The sequence below is a fragment of the Myodes glareolus genome, chromosome 1, assembly GCF_982192425.1.
Source record: "Myodes glareolus chromosome 1, mMyoGla1.1, whole genome shotgun sequence".
NCBI lineage: Eukaryota > Metazoa > Chordata > Mammalia > Rodentia > Cricetidae > Myodes > Myodes glareolus.
In genome coordinates this window covers 98,070,817-98,092,815 of record NC_142026.1, presented here as the reverse complement: position 1 = coordinate 98,092,815, position 21,999 = coordinate 98,070,817, and the positions used below count along the sequence as shown (strand labels likewise).

Genomic DNA, 21,999 nt, shown 5'->3' with positions numbered 1-21,999 from the left:
TCTACTCTTCTTTGTAAAGAACATTAGGTAGCATACCTTTTGAACAACTCAGTACCTTAGAATGGCTAGGAGGGCATGGCATTACCATCCAGGGTAGCAGTTAAGGGCTAGTACTTAGAAATGAACTATGTAAACTGCTGTCATAGTTACCTCTCTGTCTTCACCACAACAGATAGAAATTGAAAGTGTTCTTTATGTATTGAAAAATAGAGGCATAAAACTTCCTGGAAAAGAAAAATCCCATAAGCTGGTGAGAGCTGTGTTAATGACTTCATTAACGAATCCCTGAAGAATAAAATTCTGTGAATGTGGATGGCTAAGGCAGCTGCTGGAGATGGGGTGTGATCCAGCCAAGAGAAAACTGAGAGGACCTCCCCATGGAGGGCTTTCAGATGCACAGCCTGTTTGTAAGAGACAGCTCTGAAAGTGGGGAGAGGATAGAACCACAAATCTTACCCTGCATCCTTACATGTTTTAGAATTTATGCCAAATTAGAAAACCCCATCCCTTATGTTTTCTTTGGTTTGGCTTAAAGGTAATTATCTTTTCTTTGAGAGAGAGAGAGAGAGAGAGAGAACACCAAAATGGCACATGTATGGGAGAACAACCAGAGTGGGTTCTCCCCCTTCTAGCCTGGGTTTTGGGGTCAGTTTCAGGTGGATGGGCTTGTATGACCTGCCCTTTGCCCCATGAGCCAGCTCACCAGCCTTTTAAATTTCCTAAGTTTCCCAAGTTTTACATTCAGTGTGCCTTTTCACATTGTCTGCTCCATAGTATTAATAAAAATTTTACTGTTTGCTCTTCATAGCTGTCCACCACTCTGCTAAAAATTTGTTAAAGATGCCTACTTTGTGTCTGGTACTTATTTGTAGTGAGCTACTGTGAAACGCCCTTTTAGATAGCCATAAACAAACGCCTTCCGCTTTCCAAAGCAGTAGTACTGTGTGAGGGTTGAAATTTGTTTTATTGTTATTACATTGTTTTAGCCAGTATATTAAAGGAAATTTCTAATAATTATTCTGTGTTTCTAATTTCTTAACCATTCCTTCCTCATCCTCTTTTAAATTGGATCTTTTTAACCCTTGAACTCAGTCTTCCTTGCAGCGTGTCTTCAGTTTTTATTTCTTTGCGTCTCCCACTCATCACAGGTTTTCCTCTTTACCTGACACTAGTTGGTGGGGGAGGGGTGATAAACAGAGGACTCAGAGCCTTAAAACAGCTCTAGGCTAGCCCACTGCTTGTACAGAGTCACCGCTAAACAAAGCAGTTTTTTCTAGTTGGTTGCTATAGAGACAAATGACATTAAATGGAGTTACATTTTGCAGAGACTAAGCAAGTAGGCTTTGCAAGGCTGGGGACCTCATATGCATGGCCTTTTAGAGGCAAAGACTAGAAAAGTAGAAAGGGTACGGCAGGTTTCACAAATGAGCTAATGAGTTATTAGTTGGTAGATGTGGTCCAACTACCCTTTGGTATGATTACACAATATTTTTTAAAAATATAGCTTAATTGAGGTATAACTCATAATATATTCCCTCATTTAAGGTATCCAACTTAATCACTTTTAAAGGATATTCAGGATTGTATTGTGTAAGCATCATCATAACTATGGAGTATTTTCATCATCTCAAGAAGGTACTTTTGGCCCTGCCATAATAGTTTATACCTATAATCCCAGCAATCAGAAGTCTGAGGCAGGAGGATGGTTATTTCAAGTGCATCCTGGGCTGCATAGCAATATGTTGTCTCAAGAGGCAAAAGCAGCTGGGCATGGTGGTATGGAGCTTTAATCCCACCCAGGACAGAAGACCAAGACAGGCAATTAGTGCAATACCAACCAGGACTACATAGAATTCCAAGCCGGCCAAGCCTACCTAGTAATCTCTATATGTAGTAATATCTATATTTATCTATCTATCTATCTATCTATCTATCTATAAAGATGCATTTGGATAGGTAGGACGATAAACCGATAGATATCTAACTATTACTCCCTGTGTTGCATTTATTATAATCTCATTTTATGTGCATATATTATAGTCTCATTTTTCTTAACAAACAGCTGAATAATATTCAATTATGTAAATGCACATTTTCACTGTCCTTTCATAAGTTGGTGGACATCTAAGCAATTTCCAATCTGTAGCTATTATGAGCAAGTATCTGTGTCATAGGATGTAGAGTCCTTTGGGTGTGTGGCCAATAGCAGTATAGTTAAATCTTCAGGTAGATCTATTCCGAGCTTCCTGAGGAACTACCACCCTGGTCTCCATAGAGGCTGTGCCAGTTGCACTTCCATCAGCAATGAGTTAGTATTCTCCTTTCCTACATCTTTGTCAGTATATGCTATCATTTGTTTTGTTATTGATTTTGGCCATTCTGACTGGTAGAAGATGAAATCTCAAAGTTTTGATTTGCGTTTTCCTGATGGCTAAGATGGTTGAACATTTTCAAAGTGTTTCTTAGCCATTTGTGTTTCATCTTTTGAGAAAACTATTTAGTTTTCTACCCAAATTTTTATTGACTTGTTTTCTTGATGCTCAGGATATTTTGGTTCTTTATATGTTCTATATATACTCACCCTCTGTAATTGGTAGAGATGTTTTTTTCACATTCTGTAGGCTGCTGCTTTGCTTGGAAAATGGTATCATTTGCTCTACAGAAACTTTTTACTTTCATAAGGTGCCACATAGTAATTGTTGATATTAGTGCCTGTGCTTTTGATGATCTGTAAAGAAAGTCATTTCTTGTGCCAGTGAGTTCAAGCTTACTCACCACTTCCTGTTGTATTCATGGTAACTGGTCTTATGTTGAAGTCCTTGATTCATTCAGACTTGGATTTTGTGCAAGTGATAGACACGGATCTATTTATCTTCTTCTACATGCAGCTATCCAGTTTGACCAGCACTATTTGTTGAAGATACTGTTTTTTCTGCAATGTACCTTTTTCACTTCTTTGTCAAAAATCAGGTGTGGAATTGTCTGATTCTTCAATTGATTCAATGCAATTCATTGATCGATGCGTCTATTTTGATGCCAATATTGTGCTGTTTTTAGTAAAATAGTTCTGTAATACAACAGGAGATCTCAGGTGGTGTTGACTGAGTTTTCTGTCCTACCCAGTTCCCACAGTCGTTCAGTCCCAAAGAAATCACACAGAGGTCTACATTAATCATAAACTGATGAGCCCATTAGCTCAGGCTTCTTATTAACTCTTATAACTTATAGCAGCCCATTATTCTTGTCTGTGTTAGCCACGTGGCTCAGCAGTACCTTATTCGGCAGGGCAGTCACATCTTGCTTCTTCCGTGGTTGGGCCAAGATTACAGAAGAAACTTCCTTCTTCCCAGAATTCTTCTGTTCTCATTGACCTGCCTCTACTTCCTGTATTCTTGTGCCTATAATTCCTACCTGGCTACTGGCCAATCAGTGTTTATTTAAAATATAATTGACAAAATAAAGACCATTGTCCCACAGCAGGGTGGTGATACCACCAGCAGTTCTTATTCATGATTGTTTTTGTTACCTTTGTTTTTTTATGTTTTCTTATTAAGTTGAATATTGTGTTTTCAGTTTCTGTGAAGAATGTGTTGAAGCTTTCATGAGGGTTGCATTAAATCTGTAGGAAGATTGTTCCTTCTTCTGATATCTTCTTCAATTTCTTTTTTCAGTGTCTTGAAGTTTTTTCTTTTAAATCATACCAGCCTTTAGAATTAAGAGTTATCACAAGATTTTTTTGTCTTGATTTCTCCCTCAGTCGATTTGTCATTCATATATAAGAAAACTACTGTTTTTATGCTACTTTACTGAAGATATCTGTCAGCTTAAAAAGTTTCCTTGTGGGGTTTTTAGGGTTATTTATGTATACAGTCATATCACCTGTACACAAGGGTGCTGTGCCTTCTTCCTTTTCTATTTGAATCCCTTTGATCTCCTTAAGGGATCTTACTACACCAGTTAAGACTTCAAGTACTGACTATATTGAACAAGTATGGAAAGAGTGGGCATCCTTATTTTCTTCCTGATTTTAGTAGAAATGCTTTGAATTTCTCTTTGTTTAGGATAATGTTGGCTATGGACTTTCTGTAAATCATCTTTATTATATTGAGGAATGTCCCTTGTATCTCTAGTTTCTCCAGCACTTTTATCATGAAGGGATTCTGGATTTTGTCAAAAGCCCTTTTTGTATCTAATGATCATGTGGTTTGTCTCTTTATGTGGTAGATTGCATTTATCTATGTACTCCTGTTGAACCATCCCTGCAATATTTGGATGAAACCAACTTATATCTATCCTTTCTGGTGAGATATATCTCTTAAGAATTGAGGTTTGAGCAGTAGTACTATTTGAAACACTTCCACCAGCTCAGAGCTTCCATTTGATTAAAAGTGTGTGTGTGTGTGTGTGTGTGTGTGTGTGTGTACAGGATGGTGTTGAATTGGGAGAAGAAGAGAGGCATTCAAGATAGTCTCAACAGCCATCCTCAAAGTTTTAGGCATTTTTGCATAGATGTTTCTCATTATTGTATGCCCATAACTGTTTGAGAAGTCGTTCCCATTCGGTATGCATGTTTTACTGTGGAGCATGCCGCTGGAGCTCTCCTTCCAGGGGTGGGACCTCTGCTGTGACAGTTCTAATCCTATCTTCACTGCTCGATTGTCCATGCAGCTGTCACAGCTGGTTTACCAGAAGCTTCTACTGCTAGTGCCCCTTTCCATATTTTTAACTAGAGTGTGTCACTGGTTCTCTGTACAATAAATTTTACCCACTGTTACCTTAGGATAGAAAGAACAGAAAGATGAGTGCCCTTGTTATCCTTTGTTAATTTGTTGAAATTGCCAAACACTTCATTGAGCAACCTCGGTTTTGTTCTGCAAAGGACAAAATTTTTCAAGTGTAGCCTGCCTTTCACTGCCTTTTATATATTTTATAAAAGATTACATAGTATATATTGATTAAAGGTGCTATGTGGGAGGAGCCAAAGAGGAATGAAATGTCCTTAGTAACCAATTTCACAAAGTAGGGTTGAAGTCCTGCAGAGGAGATAGAGAATATAATAACCATTATTACACCATAAGATTAATCCTTGACCAGCACAGTATTTAAGCATATTATACATTTAAAAACATGCTTTGATATTAGTTTGCTGACTGATAAATACAAGAGTCCTTAAAAAACAAACAAACACAGGATGAGTTGGAGTTCTTTCTTTGCTCATTGTTGTCTTCTGCCTTCCTGTTCTAGCATTACATTTTCAAAGTGTAAAAGTAGCGCCATCCATAAAAGCACTTAGCCTGCTAAATACTTATTATTTATACAGTGTTCTCAGCATTAAAAAAGCCCATTCCCCTTTGCCTCTAAGAATGGAAATTGCTTTCCTTGAATATCTGGAATTCAACAAATTAACAAAAGTTATTAAAAATAAATATGCATCTTAGGTGTTAACTGTTTGCCTTAGATTTCAAGAAACACATAAGGAGCCCTCCTGTACTCCTAAGAGTCACAAGATTGGGAAGGATTTTAGTTACTTCTGCATTGCATAAAATACCTTTGTATGCTTTCTTTGATAAATCCCAGTTCCTACTCTAAATGCTAAGAAATGTGATTATTTTCTTTGTAAATGATGTTCTCAAAATGACATTTGTAAGACTGCTCAAATACTGTCTAATATTAACATGACTGTTCCAACCCTCATTCAGGTAGGGTACTATTTAAATGAAATATTTTCTATCTTTTCTTTTAACTTATTCGTGCTTTTAAGTCTAAAGTATGTCTCATATATAGGATCTACAAACCTCAAACTTTTCATTGGTATATATTTAAACAGTTGATACTTAGTATGATTACTGACAAGGTAGGATGTATTTTTGCCATTTCCTCTTTGTTTTCTATCAATGTCACCTTCATTCTTCTATTTTTTCCATTACTGCCTTCTTAACTGACTTTTAAGGCTTCTTTGTAGTGACTGCCTTAAATGTTACCATAGTATACTACAATTTATTTATTCTTCTGTTTGATAGAATTTTCAGTTGTTTTCAGTTTTAATTATTCTAGAAAATTCCTGAGAATTGTGTATGTGTAAGAATTATGATAATTCATCTCTACTTATATATAGATAGGCAGGTAGGAAGGTAGATCGATTGAACTCCCCTGTGGTGCACATGATTATACAGAATTATGGTCATTCATCTGTATCTGTAGATAGGTAGGTAGGTAGGTGGGAAGGTAGATCAATTGAACTTACCCTGTGATCATATATACTTTGGGGGGTGAGTTTCGAGGTAGGGTTTCTCTGTAGCTTTGAGAATTCTGTTTAGATCTGCATCCCATTTTCAACTGTCTAGTTTCTTGAGTTCTTTATATATTTTGGATATTAGTCCTCTATTGGATATGGAGTTGCTAAAAAAATATTTTCCCATTCTCTAGGTTATTACTTTATCCAAATGACAGTGTTCTTTGCGTTACAGAAGCTTTTCAATTTCTTAAGGTCTTATTTATTGATTTTTTTTCTTAGTGTCTGTGTTATTGTTGTTCTGTTGAGAACGTCTTCTCCTGTGCCAGTGAACTCAAGGCTCTTCACCATTTTTTCTTCTATTAGGTTTTTATGTTGAGGTCTTTGATCCATTTGAAGTTGAGTTTTGTCAAAGGTGATAAGTCTGAATGAATCTGTTTATGTTCTTCTACATGCAGATATCTAGTTTAATCAGTACCATTCATTGAAGATGCTGTCTTTTTTCCCAGTATGTATTTTTGACTTCTTTATCAAAAATCAGGTGTCTATAGGATTTATGTCTGCTTTTTTCAATTCAATTCCATTGATCAGCATGTCTATTTTCATGACACTGCCATGCTGTTGCTATTACCATAGCTTTGTAGTACAGCATGAAATTGGGAATGGTGAGACCTTCAGCAGTTCTTTTATTGTTCAAGATAATTTTTCCTATCCTGAGTTTTTTGCTTGTTTGCTTGCTTTTGCTTGCTTCCTTGTTTTCTCATATGAAGCTCAGGGTTTTTCTTTCAATATCTCTGAAGAACTGTGCTGACATTTTGATGGGGATTATATTGAATCTGTAGATTGCTTTTGATAAGATGGCCAATTTTACTATGATAATGTTACTGATCCATGAATATAGGAGATCTTTCCATCTCATGATATCTTCAGTTTCTTTCTTCAAAGACTTTTAAGTTTTTATAGACCTTACACTTGCTTGGTAAGAGTTACTCCAAGATATTTTATATTATTTGAGGCCATTGTAAAGGATGCCATTTCCCTGATTTCTTTCTCAGTCCTATCTGTAGATACTGATTTTTGTGAGTTAATTTTGTATTTAGCTACTTAGCTGAAAGTGTTTATTAGCTATAGTAGTTCCAGTGAAATTTTTAGGGTCACTTATGTATACTATCGTCTCATCTGCAAATAAAGATACTTTGGTTTCTTCCTTTTCAATTTGTAATCCATTGATCTCCTTCAATTGTCTTATTGCTGTAGCTAAGACTTCAGATACTATAGTGAATGGGTATGAAGAGAGTGGACCACCTTCTATTGCTCCTAATTTTAGTGGAATTGCTTTGAGTTTCTCTCCATTCAAGTTGATGTTGACTATGGCCTTGCTGTAAATTGCCTTTATTATATTGAGGAATGTCCCTTGTATCCCTAATCTCTCCAGGACTTTTTTCATAAAGGGGTGTTGGATTTTGTCAAAGGCCTTTTCTGCAACTAATGAGACAATCATGTAGTTTTTGTATTTTGTTCTTTTTATGTGGTGGATTACACTTATTGATTTTTGTATACTGAACTGTCCCGGCATCTCTGTGATTAAGCCTGCTTAATCTTGGTGGATGATCTTTTTGATGTGTTCTTGACTTCTGTTTTCAAGTATTTTATTGAGTATTTTGGTGTCTGTGTTCATAAGGGAAACTGGTCAGTAGTCATCTTTCTTTGCTGCATCTTTATGTGGTTTGGATATGAGGGTGACAATGGCCTCATCAAATGAATTGGGCAAAGTTTCTTTTGTTTCTATTTTGTGGAATAATTTGAAGAGTACTAAACTTAACCCAACTTTGAAAGTCTGATAGAATTCTATGCCGAAACCATCTGGCCCTGGGAATTTGGGGTGGGGGGAGATTTTAATGACTATCTATTTCCCTGGGGGATATAGGTCTGTTTAACTTGCTTACCTGTTCTTGATTTAACTTTGGATAATGCTACCTATAGAGAAAATTTTAGATTTTATTTAGATTTTTGCAACTGATGAACTACAGGTTTTTAAAATATGTCCTTTGATTCTCTAGGTTTTCTCAGTGTCTGTCATTATGTCTCCCTTTTTCATTTCTGAATTTCTTCATTTTGATATCCTCTCTTTGCTTTTTACTTCATTTGGATAAGGGTCTGTCAGTCTTACTGATTTTTCTCAAAGAACCACTTCTTTGTTTCATTGATTTTTTGTATTGTTCTCTTTGTTTCTGCACTATGGATGTCAGTCCTGACCTGAGTTTAATTTTTTTTTCCATCTACTCCTTCTAGTTGTGATCTTTTTCTTCTAAAGCCTTCAGGTGTGCTGTTAAGTTGCTAGTATGATATCTCTCCAGTTTTTTTTTGGTTTGTTTTGTTTTCTGTTTATTTTTTTTTTATGGTTTTTCAAGACAGAGTTTCTCTGTAGTTTTGGAGCCTGTCCTGGAACTAACTCTAGACCAGGCTGGCCTTAAACTCACAGAGATTGCCTGTTTCTGCCTCCTGAGTGCTGGGATTAAAACACCTGACTTTGTGTTGTTTTTATGTAAGCACTTAATACTATGAACTTCTCTCATAGCCTGTTCTCATTGTTTCTCATAAGTTTGGGTATGTTTGGGTTCATTTTCATCCAATTCTAGAAAATCTATAATTTCTTTATTTCTGTCTTGACCCATTTTTCATTCAGTAGAGAGATATTCAATTTCCCCATTTTTCATTCAGTAGAGAGATGTTCAATTTCCATGAGTTTTAAAGTTTTCTATTCTTTCTGTTGTTGTTGATATCGAGCTTAAATTCATGGTGGTCTGGTGGGATGCAAGGAGTTATTTCTATTTTCTTGTATCTCTTGAGACTTACTTTCCGCCTCAGTATGTGGTCAATTTTGGAGAAAGTTTTATGAGGTGCAGAGAATAAGGTATATTCTTTTATATTTGGGTGAAATTTTCTGTAAATATGTTAGGTCCATTTGATTTATAGCATCCATTAGCTCCAGTATTCCTATGTTTACTTTTTGTTAGATGACCTATCTGTTGGTGAGAATAGGGTGTAGAAGTCTTTCACTATCAGTGTGTGTGAGGGTCAACATGTGAATCAAGCTTTAGTAGTGTTCCTTTTACAAACTTGGTTGCCCTTATGTTTGCAGCATAGGTGTTAAGAATTGAAATGTGCTCTTGGTAGATTTTTCCTTTGATGAGTATGTAGTGTTCTTCCCTATCTTTTCTGATTTTTTTTTTTGAAGTCTGTTTTGGTGGATATTAAAATGGCTACAGTAGCTTGCTTCTTAGGTTCATTTATTTGTAATATCTTTTTCCAACCTTTACTCTGAGGTAATATCTATCCTTGATGCTGAGGTTTGTTTTTTGGAAACAGCAGAAGGATGGATCCTGTTTTTGTATTTATTCTGTTAATCTGTGACTTTTTATTAAGGAATTGAGAGCATTGATAATGAGAGATATCAATGATCAATGGCTGTTGATTCCTGTTTTTTGGTTTTTTTTTTTTTTGGTGGTGGTGGTGCTGCTGATGTGCGTGCATGTGTGTGTATTTCCCTTTTGATTTTACTGGTCTGAGATTAATTATTACCTGTGTTTTCATGTTTTTCATGTTTGTAGTTAACCTCTTTAGGTTGGAATTTTCCTTCTATCACTGTCTTAGAGCTGCATTTGTAGATAAATGTTATTTAAATTTGGCTTTACCATAAAATATCTTAAAGTTTTGCTGGGTATAATAATCTTGGCTGGCATCTGTGGTCTCTTAGAGTCTGAAGCACATCAGTCCAGGCCTTCTGGAGTATCCATTGAGAAGTCAAGGTCTTGTACTTTTTCTTAATGTTGTCTTTGGAAGAACAAATTTTACCTATATATGTTTTGGCTTCATGTGTGCCTGTGTACCATGTACCACCACTAATAGAATAGTGCATCAAATCCCTTGGAACTGGAGTTAGAGATGGTTGTGACCTGATATGTGGGTGCTGAGAATTGAACCTGGATCATCTGAAAGAGCAGCCATTGATTCTAACCCCTGAGTCATCTCTAACCCAATAGTCTTAATTTTGATGCAAATCAATTTACCATTTTTCTTTTTCATGCCATATATATGAAATCTTTGCCCAACTCACAGACACATTTTTTCTCCTTTATTTTTAGTATGGTTTAGTCCTTCAACAGGATTGACCAGAAAATATAGTTCCAGTATAAGTATTTCCATACCCCACCTATGCACCTACACTCTTCCCTCTGTCAGTGTCACTGTTCTAACTTATGCTGGCACATCGTTATCATTTAAGTCCATACTTGTTACCGTAACTCACTCTTGTTACATGTTGTATGGCTTTAACAGCTCTGCAGGTCGCTATCGTTCTCAGGCAGACTGGCTTTCCTCCCGCTCTCGGTGCTCTGCCTTCTTACTTCTCCGGCTCTCTAACTTCTGACAATCATTGATCTTTTATTGTCTGCGTACTACTCACCTTCTGAGGGATAAATCAGTTGCCTCTTTGTCTGGGGTTTGTTTTACAGAGGCTTAGCCAAGTAAGTTATGATTCTCAGCATCCACTTGACTGCCTCCAGTTGTAGCCAGGGTCCTGTCCTGTGTCCCCATTTATTTTATTGATTAGAAATGATTATTTTTCAGTTTTCTCATCTTTACATTCATTGGATGAAGTAGTGATTTTTTCCTTACATGTTGGACTAGAAAGAAGAACTCTCCATTTCTTTATATGTTTTTCCCTTTTATTTTTATAATTTTATGTTTTCTATTTATCTCTAACAGTTTTCAATTAATTTTATACTTCATGTGGCATATTAGTTAAGATAAACTTTTGCATAATGACTCTAATTTATATATAAAGGTGCTAATAGTATTTCCTTTTTCTTACTTCATTGTAAGATATATAATTATGCCCTCTTCTTAATTCTTGATGCTTGTAACTTATGACTTATCTTTTTATTTTTTTCCCCACCTTGGTCAGTCTGTCCAGAAATGTATCCATTTTTATTGGTCATATGTCATATTCCCTTTAAATAACTTTTCCAGTATTCCATTTACATATCTAAACTCTGTTTTCTATTGTTATCCTCTTTTACAGATAAACAAACTGAGGTTCATATATATAATATATTAGGAAACTTGCCTGCAGTCTAGTAGCCAGAGTGACATAGGATTCAAATCAAGTTTAACTGGCTCCAAAGTCATTCTAATGAGTCAATAAAGGATGACTCAGAATCCAGCAATGCATAGAAGGACCTGTTACCTCCCCAGTATTGTGACTGGAAACATGCTTACCATTTCCATCGGTGTTAACAACTGCTGTCATTGATGCACCTCTTTAAGAGCATGAGTACTGTTGGGTACCCCCTAAAGATCAGAGGTGCGTTGTCAGGGCACCCATAAGGACGTCGAGAAGATTTTAGAGACTTCTAGTTGCCACAAAATACTAGCTAGCAGACTGGATTATTTGCAGAACACAGCCCTTTTGAGGTCTTCTGACACCTGGACACCTGGCTTAGCATCCTGGTGCTGTTCGTTTTGAGTGCAAATGAGAGCCTTGACTGTGTTTTCCCTTTCATAGTTATGAGAGACACTTTTGAAAATAAAAGTTAACATAGCTTCCTTGTTTTCTCAGGTCTCACAGTAACAGCTGTAAAAGACTCCGGAGAATGGAATTTGGAGGCTGGGGCCTTGGTGCTTGCAGACGCTGGCCTTTGCTGTATTGACGAATTTAATAGCCTCAAAGAGCATGACAGAACCAGTATCCATGAAGCAATGGAGCAGCAAACCATAAGTGTCGCTAAGGCTGGGTAAGCATTTCTGTTCTTTAAAGTCTATGCAAGTAGAGAGACTATTCAGTATAAATTCAAGGACAAGGGCAGTCTTGTTGGTACACACAGGAGTTATGGTTATCAGTTATCACTCTCTAAGTACAAGGTTTTTCTTATTAGAATATAGAAGTGAATAAGGAAATAAAAAATGAATTATTGAGAAAAAGAAAGGTTAAAACTAAAGTATAGAAGTAGACTTTCTAAGTATACTTTTTCTGTGTTAGAGACACCATGACCAGTGCAGCATTTAACTGAGGGCTTGCTTATCCTTCCAGAGGATTCGTCTGCCGCATTGGGAAGTGTGCAAGGCAGACAGGCATGGCGCAGGAACAGTAGCTATGAGCTTACATCCTGTTCCTCAGGCAGCAGGCAGAAAGAGAGTAAGGCTGGACCTGGAGGTGGACTTTTGAAACCTCAAAGCCCTCCCCAGTGACACATGTCCTCCATCAAGGCCACACCTCCTAATCCTTCCTAAACAATCTACTAAACTGGCTCATGGAGCAGTCCCATTCAAACTGTCACATGAACTGACTCGGCTCGCTAGGAACTATTTACAGCTCTCTCTCTCTCTCTTTCTCTCTCTCTCTCTCTCTCTCTCTCTCTCTCTCTAAGATTTATTTATTATGTATACAATGTTCTGCCTGCATGTGTTCCTGCAGGCCAGAAGTTGGCATCAGGTTTTATTACAGATGGCTGTGAACCACCATGTGGTTGCTGGGAATTGAACTCAGGACCTCTGGAAGAACAATCAGTGCTCTTAACCACTGAGCCATCTCTCCAGCCCCCTTCAGCTCTCTTTCAACACAGAACTCTACTTTTCATAAAAATTGTGTATGTACTCAGGGCATATTGATTATTAGATTTTGAAAGATTCATGGAGTACAATAGAGATAAATCTAGTGAAATATCTTCTCAGATGATATCTGAAAACTGTAAAGATATAGAAGACCAGGGAGACATGCTTTGTTTCACCCGACAGAAGGCAATGTTGTTACGATGTAAATTCTCCCAACCAGTCTGTAGGCTCCAGGCTGTCCCAGTCAGAATTGTAACCAGGCTGGCCTCGAACTCACAGAGATCCACCTGCCTCTGCCTCCTGAGTGCTGGGATTAAAGGCGTGTGCCACCACCACCCAGCAAAGATAACCTTTAATATACCACCTATGAAGCATAATAAATTATGGGCTAGCCTACAGATTGAACTGTAACTTATTCAACTATTGGCTTGTTTCCTGTAGAATATATTCATAAAGTGTGGTTTTACATATATAATGAGATGTTGAACATGATGTATTCTAGACAGAGCAAGTTCAGAAGCCATCCTCCAAAGCCCCTCTTTTTAGTGATCATGAAAACACAGTGGACATATTCAGGGTTACTATAATAATGGAGGAGAGTCCAGAGCTAGCCTAGCGATATTGAGGTTCCAGCTCCACAGTTTGCTATTTAGACATATGTCTTAGCTGGGTTTCTATTGTTGTGATAAACACCATGAACTAAAGCAGGTTGGGGAGAAAAGGGCCATCTCAGCTTACAGTTGTCGTCCAGCCAGCATAAAGGAGAGGCAAGGCAGGAACTGAAGCAGAGGCCATGGAGGTGTGCTGCTTACTGACTTGTTCTGCATGGATTGCTCAGGCTGCTTTCCTATACACCCTAGGGCCCCCTGCCCAGCAGTGCTACCACTCACACTGAGCTGGAACCTCCCACATCAATCATGAATCAAGAAAATCCCTCACTGACATGCTGGTAGGCCAGTCTGGTATGACATGTTTTAAACTGAGGTTCCTTCTTTTCAAATGACTCTAGCGTGTGTCCAGTTGGGAGAAAACCTGTGAACACGTACTACTAGACTTCTCTAATAGTGAGCTGCCATCTGTACCATGATTTGGGGTGGGATTTTGTTAAAGCAGATATAAAATAGCAGCTGTATTGTTGCTGTAGCCCCAAAAGTTTATTCATTCCCAGTTTGCTCCCTCGTTATCCTTTGTAGTTGAGCTTTCCTTCCTGGAACCACTTTGGATACCTTCAGGAGAGATCCAGTTAGATATTGTCAATTTAGTAAAAGGTTTTATGTCAAAACAGTCCCAGGGCCCCTAAGCAGCTTATGAGTTGGCATCTCTTGGATCTGCTGGCAGTCTCTGATCTGGGTGGCTCTTCCTCCCAAGGTAGTTAACACAAAAGAGACTGGCGTTATGTGCTTGGTGAGTGGTCCAGCATGGGGCCAGTCCAGAAGTGTATTGGGGACAAAAGATCACTTAAGAAATATACCAGAATGGGTCAGGAGGCAAGTTCTGGAAAATAGTAGCTGAGGTGCGCAGACAAAATGGCCTGATGTATTCTTCTCCACAGGACTTTAAGGACTCTAAGGACATGGTTGTGTATAGCTAGTGCTATCTAGACTCTCAGTTCAGCTCTATGGTAGGTTCTACAACTTCTCCAAAGATTCTGGGTCCTTCTAAATTGTGGTTATACTATCTATGTGTTGATTCTTTGTAGGTTTTCCTGTTATTGTGACGGTATCACAGCAAGGCCTTTTGTGATAGCAGCAAAGTGTGGCCCAGTCAGTAGTGTTTTTCTGTCATCTACTTCATAGTGAGAGCCAGTGGATACACGCCTCAAGTTCCACTGTAACTAGCGTGTTCGCTTCTTGTGATACTCACTTTGCATCACCAAATTGTTTAGGAGAAAGCTGGCTTTGTTCCAACAGTTGCTCATCTAATAGTTTTGGTTGACAGCTTTTAGAATCTTAAATTCATCACATCTAACTAGAACCCTTCGAAAGAGACCTGGTCAGTCTTCCTCATCAGTTTAGACCATGACACCCAATATGGACGAGTTCAACAGAACCCCATATATGGGCTGCCCATACGTGCTTCAGCATTGTCAGGGCATGAATTTCAATTTCAAACTAGAACCCTGTTAGCCTTCCTGTTCCAAAATGTCAAGTAAATGCCAAATGCAAAATTCTTTAGGAGAAACTTCTAGAGATGTATGTCATGACACAATATTAATTAGCAGCTAATAAGATTAAATGTAAAAGGGAATTCATAACTGCGAATTCTACTAAAAATTAAAGGTACAGACTACTTTGAATTTTATTCTTAGGAAAACCCTTGCCTTGTCTTCGTTCCTTGGTTCAAGCACTTTCAAGTGTGGTCCCATAGGGTAGGAGTCTTTCTGCTACAACCATCATTTATGTATTCTGGCCCCTGTCTCTGGAACCATTATAGATTTTACCTTAAGACAGTCAATATTTTTCTTACAGCATCATCTTCACTCTTGAAGCTGTGTTTGCTTTCTTTCTCCCTTTCTCATATTCCAAGTGACTTTAAGTTATTGATTCGAAAAACATTTAGATCTGAATTATGATCTCCCTTAATGACATTAGTGTAGACCACTCAGACTAGATCCTGCCTACAAAACTACAAGAGATTTCTCTGTTTTTTTTTCTTAACATGTCACTTTAACATACTAAGGGGTATAGGCAGAGGCTGCTTGTTTATTTCCTGGACTCTCAGACTCAAATAACCACACAGAAATTGTATTAATTACAATACCATTGGGCCAATAGCTTATGCATATTTCTATCTAGCCCCTATTTCTTAAATTAACCCATTTCTATTATTCTTTGTATTATCATGAGGCTCATGGTTTACTGATTGGCAAGGTTCCAGGCCGCGTCTCTCTCCTTCAGCAGCTACATGGCATCTCTCTGACTCTGTCTTCTTTCCTCTTCTATCTGCTTGGAATTCCTGCCTTACTCTGTTCTGCCCTGCTGTAGACCAAAGCAGGTTTATTCATTAACCAATGGTAACAAAACATACTCACAGTATACAGAAGAGAAACCCACATCAAAGGGGTAATAATTCTTTTCAAAAATAAGAGCTATAGACTTAATTGTTCCATTTTTCTATGCTTATTACCCAAGTTGTTTTTTGCATTTAAGTTAAACATTACAGTATTCTTTTTTCACTTGATGGACACATAACCTACACAAACATATCATAGCCCATACCTTTCCCATTGTAATTGAAAATTGTTAAAAAATTAGAAAGGAACCAAGTATTTTTTTACAATGTGAAGACTTAATAAAACCAGAATATAAACAAAGATAAAAATACTCAGGAAGCCTAGTGTTTTCAAAACTGTAAATTATGCTGGTAACCAAAGAGAAACTTCTCAGTAGATGTTGAGGAAGACCAATAATTCATTCCTTGCTCATGTTGCTTAAACCTAGAACCTTTGGGTAAGGCAGCGCCATCTGGCCACATTACTCATACAAACCTCAAACTCTTGAGCACAAGGGCTCCTTCTGTGTAGTGGTGGGAGTGGTGGGCTGCGGCCCAGCTCCCAGCTAGCTTTACCCAAAATAATTACACGGAAACTGTATTCATTTTAGTTTGAATTATTGCCCATTAGTTTCAGCCTCTTATCGGCTAACTCTCACATCTTGATTAACCCATTTCTAATAATCTGTGTAGCACCACGAGGTGGTGGCTTACCGGGAAGGATTTTAACCTGTGTCCATCTTGGAGAGGAGAGCTATAGCGTCTAACTCACTTTCCTTCTTCCCAGCATTCTGTTCTGTCTTCCCCGCCTACCTATGTTCTGACCTATCAGGTCAAGCAGTTTTCTTTATTAATTAACCAATGAAACAACAGATAAATAGAAGACCCACCTATATCACTTCTGCTTCAGATTCTCAATTAGCTGAGGTTAACATGTAGCACAGTTTGTAGCATATGTGTGCAGATAGTGTTGTATGCATGAGTGTGTCATAATACCATCAATGTGTTATTTTGTATAGCTTTATGGGATTTTGGGGTGGAATCCTGCTTTGTGCTTAGCTGCTGTGTTTTTTAACTGAGGTTCTCTTAATACAGGAATGTGAGACAGCCTAGAAACCTTTATGTGAAGATTGCATCTCAAACTGGTTTTTTTTTTTTTTTGGAGTGATGCTTTTATTGTTGTGTTTGCCCTGATGAAAAGTTTTGGAACATATTAGAAAGGATTTTACTCCTTATGATTAGTCATAGTGGACTAACTTCTTCAGCAAAAAGTAGTTAACACACCATAGGGTTATCTGTTGCTTATGTCAAATACTAATACCATTGTGAGGGCCCTGCCCGCATAATGTCATCTTAACCTGAAACCTCCCAAGGGCCCCATCCATTGCCATCCTGTCTGATATTAGGAAATTAATACGTGACTCCATTCTTCCCACTCCTGTGTTGGGAGGGTGTAAAATGCAAAACAAAACCTACTGACTTGTCTTACGGATATGATTCATTGTTAAATACAGTCACAGTGTTATGCAGTCATTTTTCAACTCTTTGTCTTATGGACTGAAACCAGAATTCATTGACTCCGTTTTGCTTTCTACTAAATTCTACATCCGGTGTCTATGAGCTTGTCTACTTTTGATACTTCCTACAAATAGTCGTACTATTGTACTTACCATGATACCCTCGAACCCGCCCATATTTTAGCATTTGTTGGAGCTCCTTAAGGCTGAGTATCTATTCTTTCTTCTGTGGACACTTGGGTTTTTTCTGTCCCTCGGTAGTTGTGTCTGGCAGCAAAAGAAATGAGGTGGCCTCAGCTGCTTACCTGTGTCTATCTTAATGCCATTTAAGTAAATTGCATAGTCTAATCTCTTTATACCGTTCAGGCAGTTTGCTGGATCTCTGTTGTTCAAAAACTTTTCAGTCTTGCCATCGTCCTGGGGTTTAGCATAATTTTTCTAAACCTCAAATTTCCAAGCTATATTTATTGTCATTCATTTCTCAGTTCTTTCTTATGGACATGTCTTTAGGTGAAAGAGGAAAGTCTCCTACCAAGGAAAGTGTATTTTGTTTTTGCTACTATCTAATGTAGGTTAAAGGAGGATGGCCCTATGTCACACAGCCCCTCAGGCATAGGCTCCTTTCCACGTGACTGTGACTCCAGGGCTTTGTCCTTCCTAGTTAACAAAGGAAAACTCTGGAGGATTGCAGGAAGGCTGTTAAAGACTAGGACAGCTAGGAGTGGTGCCTGCCTTGTGTTTGTTGTATTGGTATTTTAGCAGACTTGGTGTTACAGCCCTTCTCAGCTGTGAAAAGAGATGGAAATACAGTCATAGTTCATTGCTAGGGGAAAGAAAACAAGATCTGGGGAGGATACAAGAACCACTCCATGGGCTGGCGCTAATTTGGAGGGAGCGACACATGTTAGTTATAAAGTTCATGAGTACACACGAGGAGTAGTCTAAAAGGAAGTATTTTCTTCTTGAGGATCTGTGAAAATAACATATATGACACGTTTATGATTTATAGAAAATGTATTACTGTATGTGTAGGAAATTTTAAACGTGTGGATGAAATAAGTGGAAAAATAGCTTTTTTAGAATCTACAGTATTTCTATCCTTAAAGCTATTGCAGAAAAATGTGTATATCAGCACTATGTTTCAAGATTGTTGAAGCTATGCATATAAAATAGAGTTTCATAAATACTAAACCAAATGAAGCTTTATTTTTACTTTTTCAGTAATGTTCATTTTTTGAGCATCACCAGAGAATATAAGGATGATAAAGTAAATAATCCTTTGAGGGAGATCAAATGTAGTGCAGAAAATAAGACAGATAATTAGCTACCTGACCGTGTCAGGCAGACCACAGCAGTGGCGTGTCTAAAATGGGTTGGCTCCCAAGAACACAGTTCAGAAATGGAAGAGCATCAATCTTGGCACTGGGCAGATCTTGGCTTGAATCTTAGAGCACCTGTTCTCGAAGGCAACTTTCAGAAGTTTATGTCTCTGAAATTCTGCTCTCTTTATTTCCAGGCTTAATTATATAACTAATATAATTAATACTAGTACCTAACATCTAGGGGTTTGTGATGACTAGAAATAGTGCATAGACACTTAAGTTGTTTAATATTATAAATAAATATGGTATATTATTCCTTCTATCATGGAAGAAGATAGAATTCTTCTGCCTTCTTTAAATCTATATGATTTTAAAACTGAGCTCCCTTACCTAATTTGTGAATTCACCCATTCAGTGGTCATCCAGCAAACAGTTGCTGGCCCAAGTACTTAGGACCTGAATATGTGTGTGCTGTTATTGATTTTCCAAACCCCTTCTCAGTTTTTAACAGAAATGTAGTATTACAAGTCTGCAACTGCCCAACTGCCTCCCCACTTCCGAGTGTCCAGAGACCACCTGGCACCACGTCCATCCTTCCGTGCTAGGGGGATCTGTCTGCCCGACCTCATACCTCATGTCTCCTCTCTCCCCGTTCTTCTGCTTTTGGTCACTTGTCTCACCAGCCAGGTATTCCTTAGCCCCTTCCGTAAACTTAACCTTTCCAGTTTTCCCCCAGTTACCTCAGGAAAAAATTACTTCTTTTTGTTACTGTGTGTTCCTTGTGTTTCTCCTATCGTAGAACACTTTCAAACTCTCTGGGTGTCTACAGAGAACAGCTCTCCAACAGCCTCCTCCCTCAGGCCGGCACCAACACCAACACCTGCCCCTAACCGGCAGGTGCTGAGCAGAGCCTGTTCACCCCTCAGCGGTTCCGCTCCTAGCTAACTGAAGGCGAGAACCCTGCTTATCATAAATGCCGGACGTTTGTGGGTCAGAGAGGAAGAATGTTTCAGTTACCACAGATGCAGTTTTGTCTTGTTTCGTTATGTTGCCATTCTTACAGAGACCTCCCTTGGTTATGAGTGCAGGTAGCCTCTCCAAGGATGGCCAGTGTGGTTTGGGGTTACACAGGAGTGATGAGCCTGTTTTCCAGCCCTAAGCACTGGCCAGTTTGGCACATCCATTGTAAAAGCTGTATCATCCATTTGTTTCTCGTCAACTAAGTTTTAAAAGTGGGACCAAGATTTTGGCAAAAATGACTTGTGTGTCTTTGTCTTATTCAATAGTTGTAACATGATGGGGGCTGGCTTGTTGGAGTTTTTGTCCTGTCCGGCCCCCCTGCTGTTTAGTCCCAGAGAACAATCACACACAGATCTCTGTAAGTTATAATGTTGATTGGCCCGTTAGGTCAGGCTTCTTATTGGCTAACTCTCACATCTTGATTAACCCATTTTTCTGATCTATGTTAGCCATGTGGCTCAGTACCTTTTTCAGTGGAGCAGCTCACATCCTGTTGCTTTGGTGATCTGGGCAGGAGTGGGAGGAATCAACTTCCTCCTCCCCAGAATTCTCCTGCTCTCCTTGCATCATTTTCACTTCCTGTCTGCCCCCCCCCCTCTACACCTCCTGCCTGGCCAATCAGCATTTATTCAAAACATGATTGACAGAATACAGACAATTCTCCCGCAAATAGTGACTTTCTGGGCTATTTGCCTCAAGTAAAGATTTTTAAATGTTTTTGGCCTCAGGGAAAGAAGAAATTGCTAGAAATGTCTGGAAATAGGATGGAGATGAACAAATGTAGCTCATATTTGCGGCCGCAGGACTGTGACCTCTAAGAGGCAGGTATCGCACTCTACAAATGCTTACCAAGTGCAGAGCACACACAGATAAAAATGGTATTCTCTTCTGTTAGTAAATATAGTGCATTTTTGAGATGTAATTAACTTTAAGGTGATATCTAAATTAAACTACACCCATTCCTGTCATCACTAGTTGCTTAGGCCGTTGTATCCCTTCTGGTAGGTCACTCATTGTGCCAGCACCTATGTGCCTCTGTGTTGCCCTTTCCTTTCTAATCTACTCACCGAGTCCTTTCATAATTGCTCCTCAAAACTCCGTGTCAAACTGATCCCAGACTTCTTCCTGAGTTCTTTTTCCTCCTGCACTCTTTTTCTTTCATGTCTAGAATAATCAAAACAAAGCCGGGCAAGGTGGTTCGTATCTATAGTCCTAGCACTACAGAATCTAAAGCTGGAAGATTCTGAGCTTGAGTTTGAAGCCGGCATGGGTTATATAGTAAGTTCAAGGTGTTGGCAGGGAGAGGTGGGCAATTCCTGGGGTCAACTTCACTATGTCTGGAATTAATTGAACCCAAGTGAGGTTTTTCTTAATTAAATCATTTAAAGTGAGATCAACTTTTAATATGTAATTTTTGAGGTTATTCTAGGTCATGCCTTCTGGTGGCTGCCTATATAAAGGACGTGTTTGCCTGTTTGCCCTCACTCTCAATTCACTGACATTAGATCCTACTCCTTTGGGATTCTGGTGTATACTAAAGAGCAGCTAAGACGTCGCACCTTGTGGACTGAACCATTCTTGGATTCTTGGACTTCCCATTGGCAGACAGCCATTGTTGAACTAGCAGGACCATAGCCTATAAGCCGCTCTATTAAATCTCACATATATTCATTCTGTCAGTTCTGTTCCTCTAGAGAACCCTAATACAGATTCATGGATAGATGGATGATAGATAGATAGATAGATAGATAGATAGATAGATAGATAGATAGATAGATAGATAGATAGATAGATAGATTGATGATAGATAGATCAAAACAAAATAAGCAAGTACATAAGAAGTTTTTGCTTCAACCATTCAACCATTTCCCAGTATCATCCTCTTGTTCTACCTTCCACACTACATATATTCTTCAAACTAATAATGCCCAGATGATTTGAAGAGTCTAGTTCAAAAGCTGCATCTCATTTCTGTGATTATCTTTTCCATCTAGGTAGGCAAATATATGCTGCCTTATTTTTTTCCCCTGTATCTTTAACCGTAAAGAACTTCCTGGATGCTGCCTTGAATTAGAGTATAGCTAGTAGAGTACAAACTACTTGGATCCAGACTTGGTTTAATTTTTTTTACAGATCTTAGTGCTTAACAAAGAAGATCCTGCTCATCATAGGAGCATAGGCAGTGTTTATGGATGGAACAATTCTCTTAAAGATACCCATTCCAGTTTGCTAGAACTTGGTGTTTAAGTTTTTTGTTGTTGTTTTTTGTTTTTTTGTTTTGTTTTGTTTTGTTTTGTTTTTTGTC

The 21,999-nt window shown here is 38.3% G+C and overlaps 1 protein-coding gene across 1 annotated transcript in view; it reads left to right on the top strand.

Moving 5' to 3' along the window:
• The window catches only part of Mcm9 (minichromosome maintenance 9 homologous recombination repair factor), a 67,103-nt gene that overhangs the window by 34,280 nt on the left and 10,824 nt on the right, over nt 1-21,999 (top strand). The window contains exon 8 of the mRNA XM_085690079.2: nt 11,853-12,027. Within this exon, the coding sequence (XP_085546205.2) occupies nt 11,853-12,027 (175 nt within the window). The remainder of the gene's footprint in view (nt 1-11,852; nt 12,028-21,999) is intronic.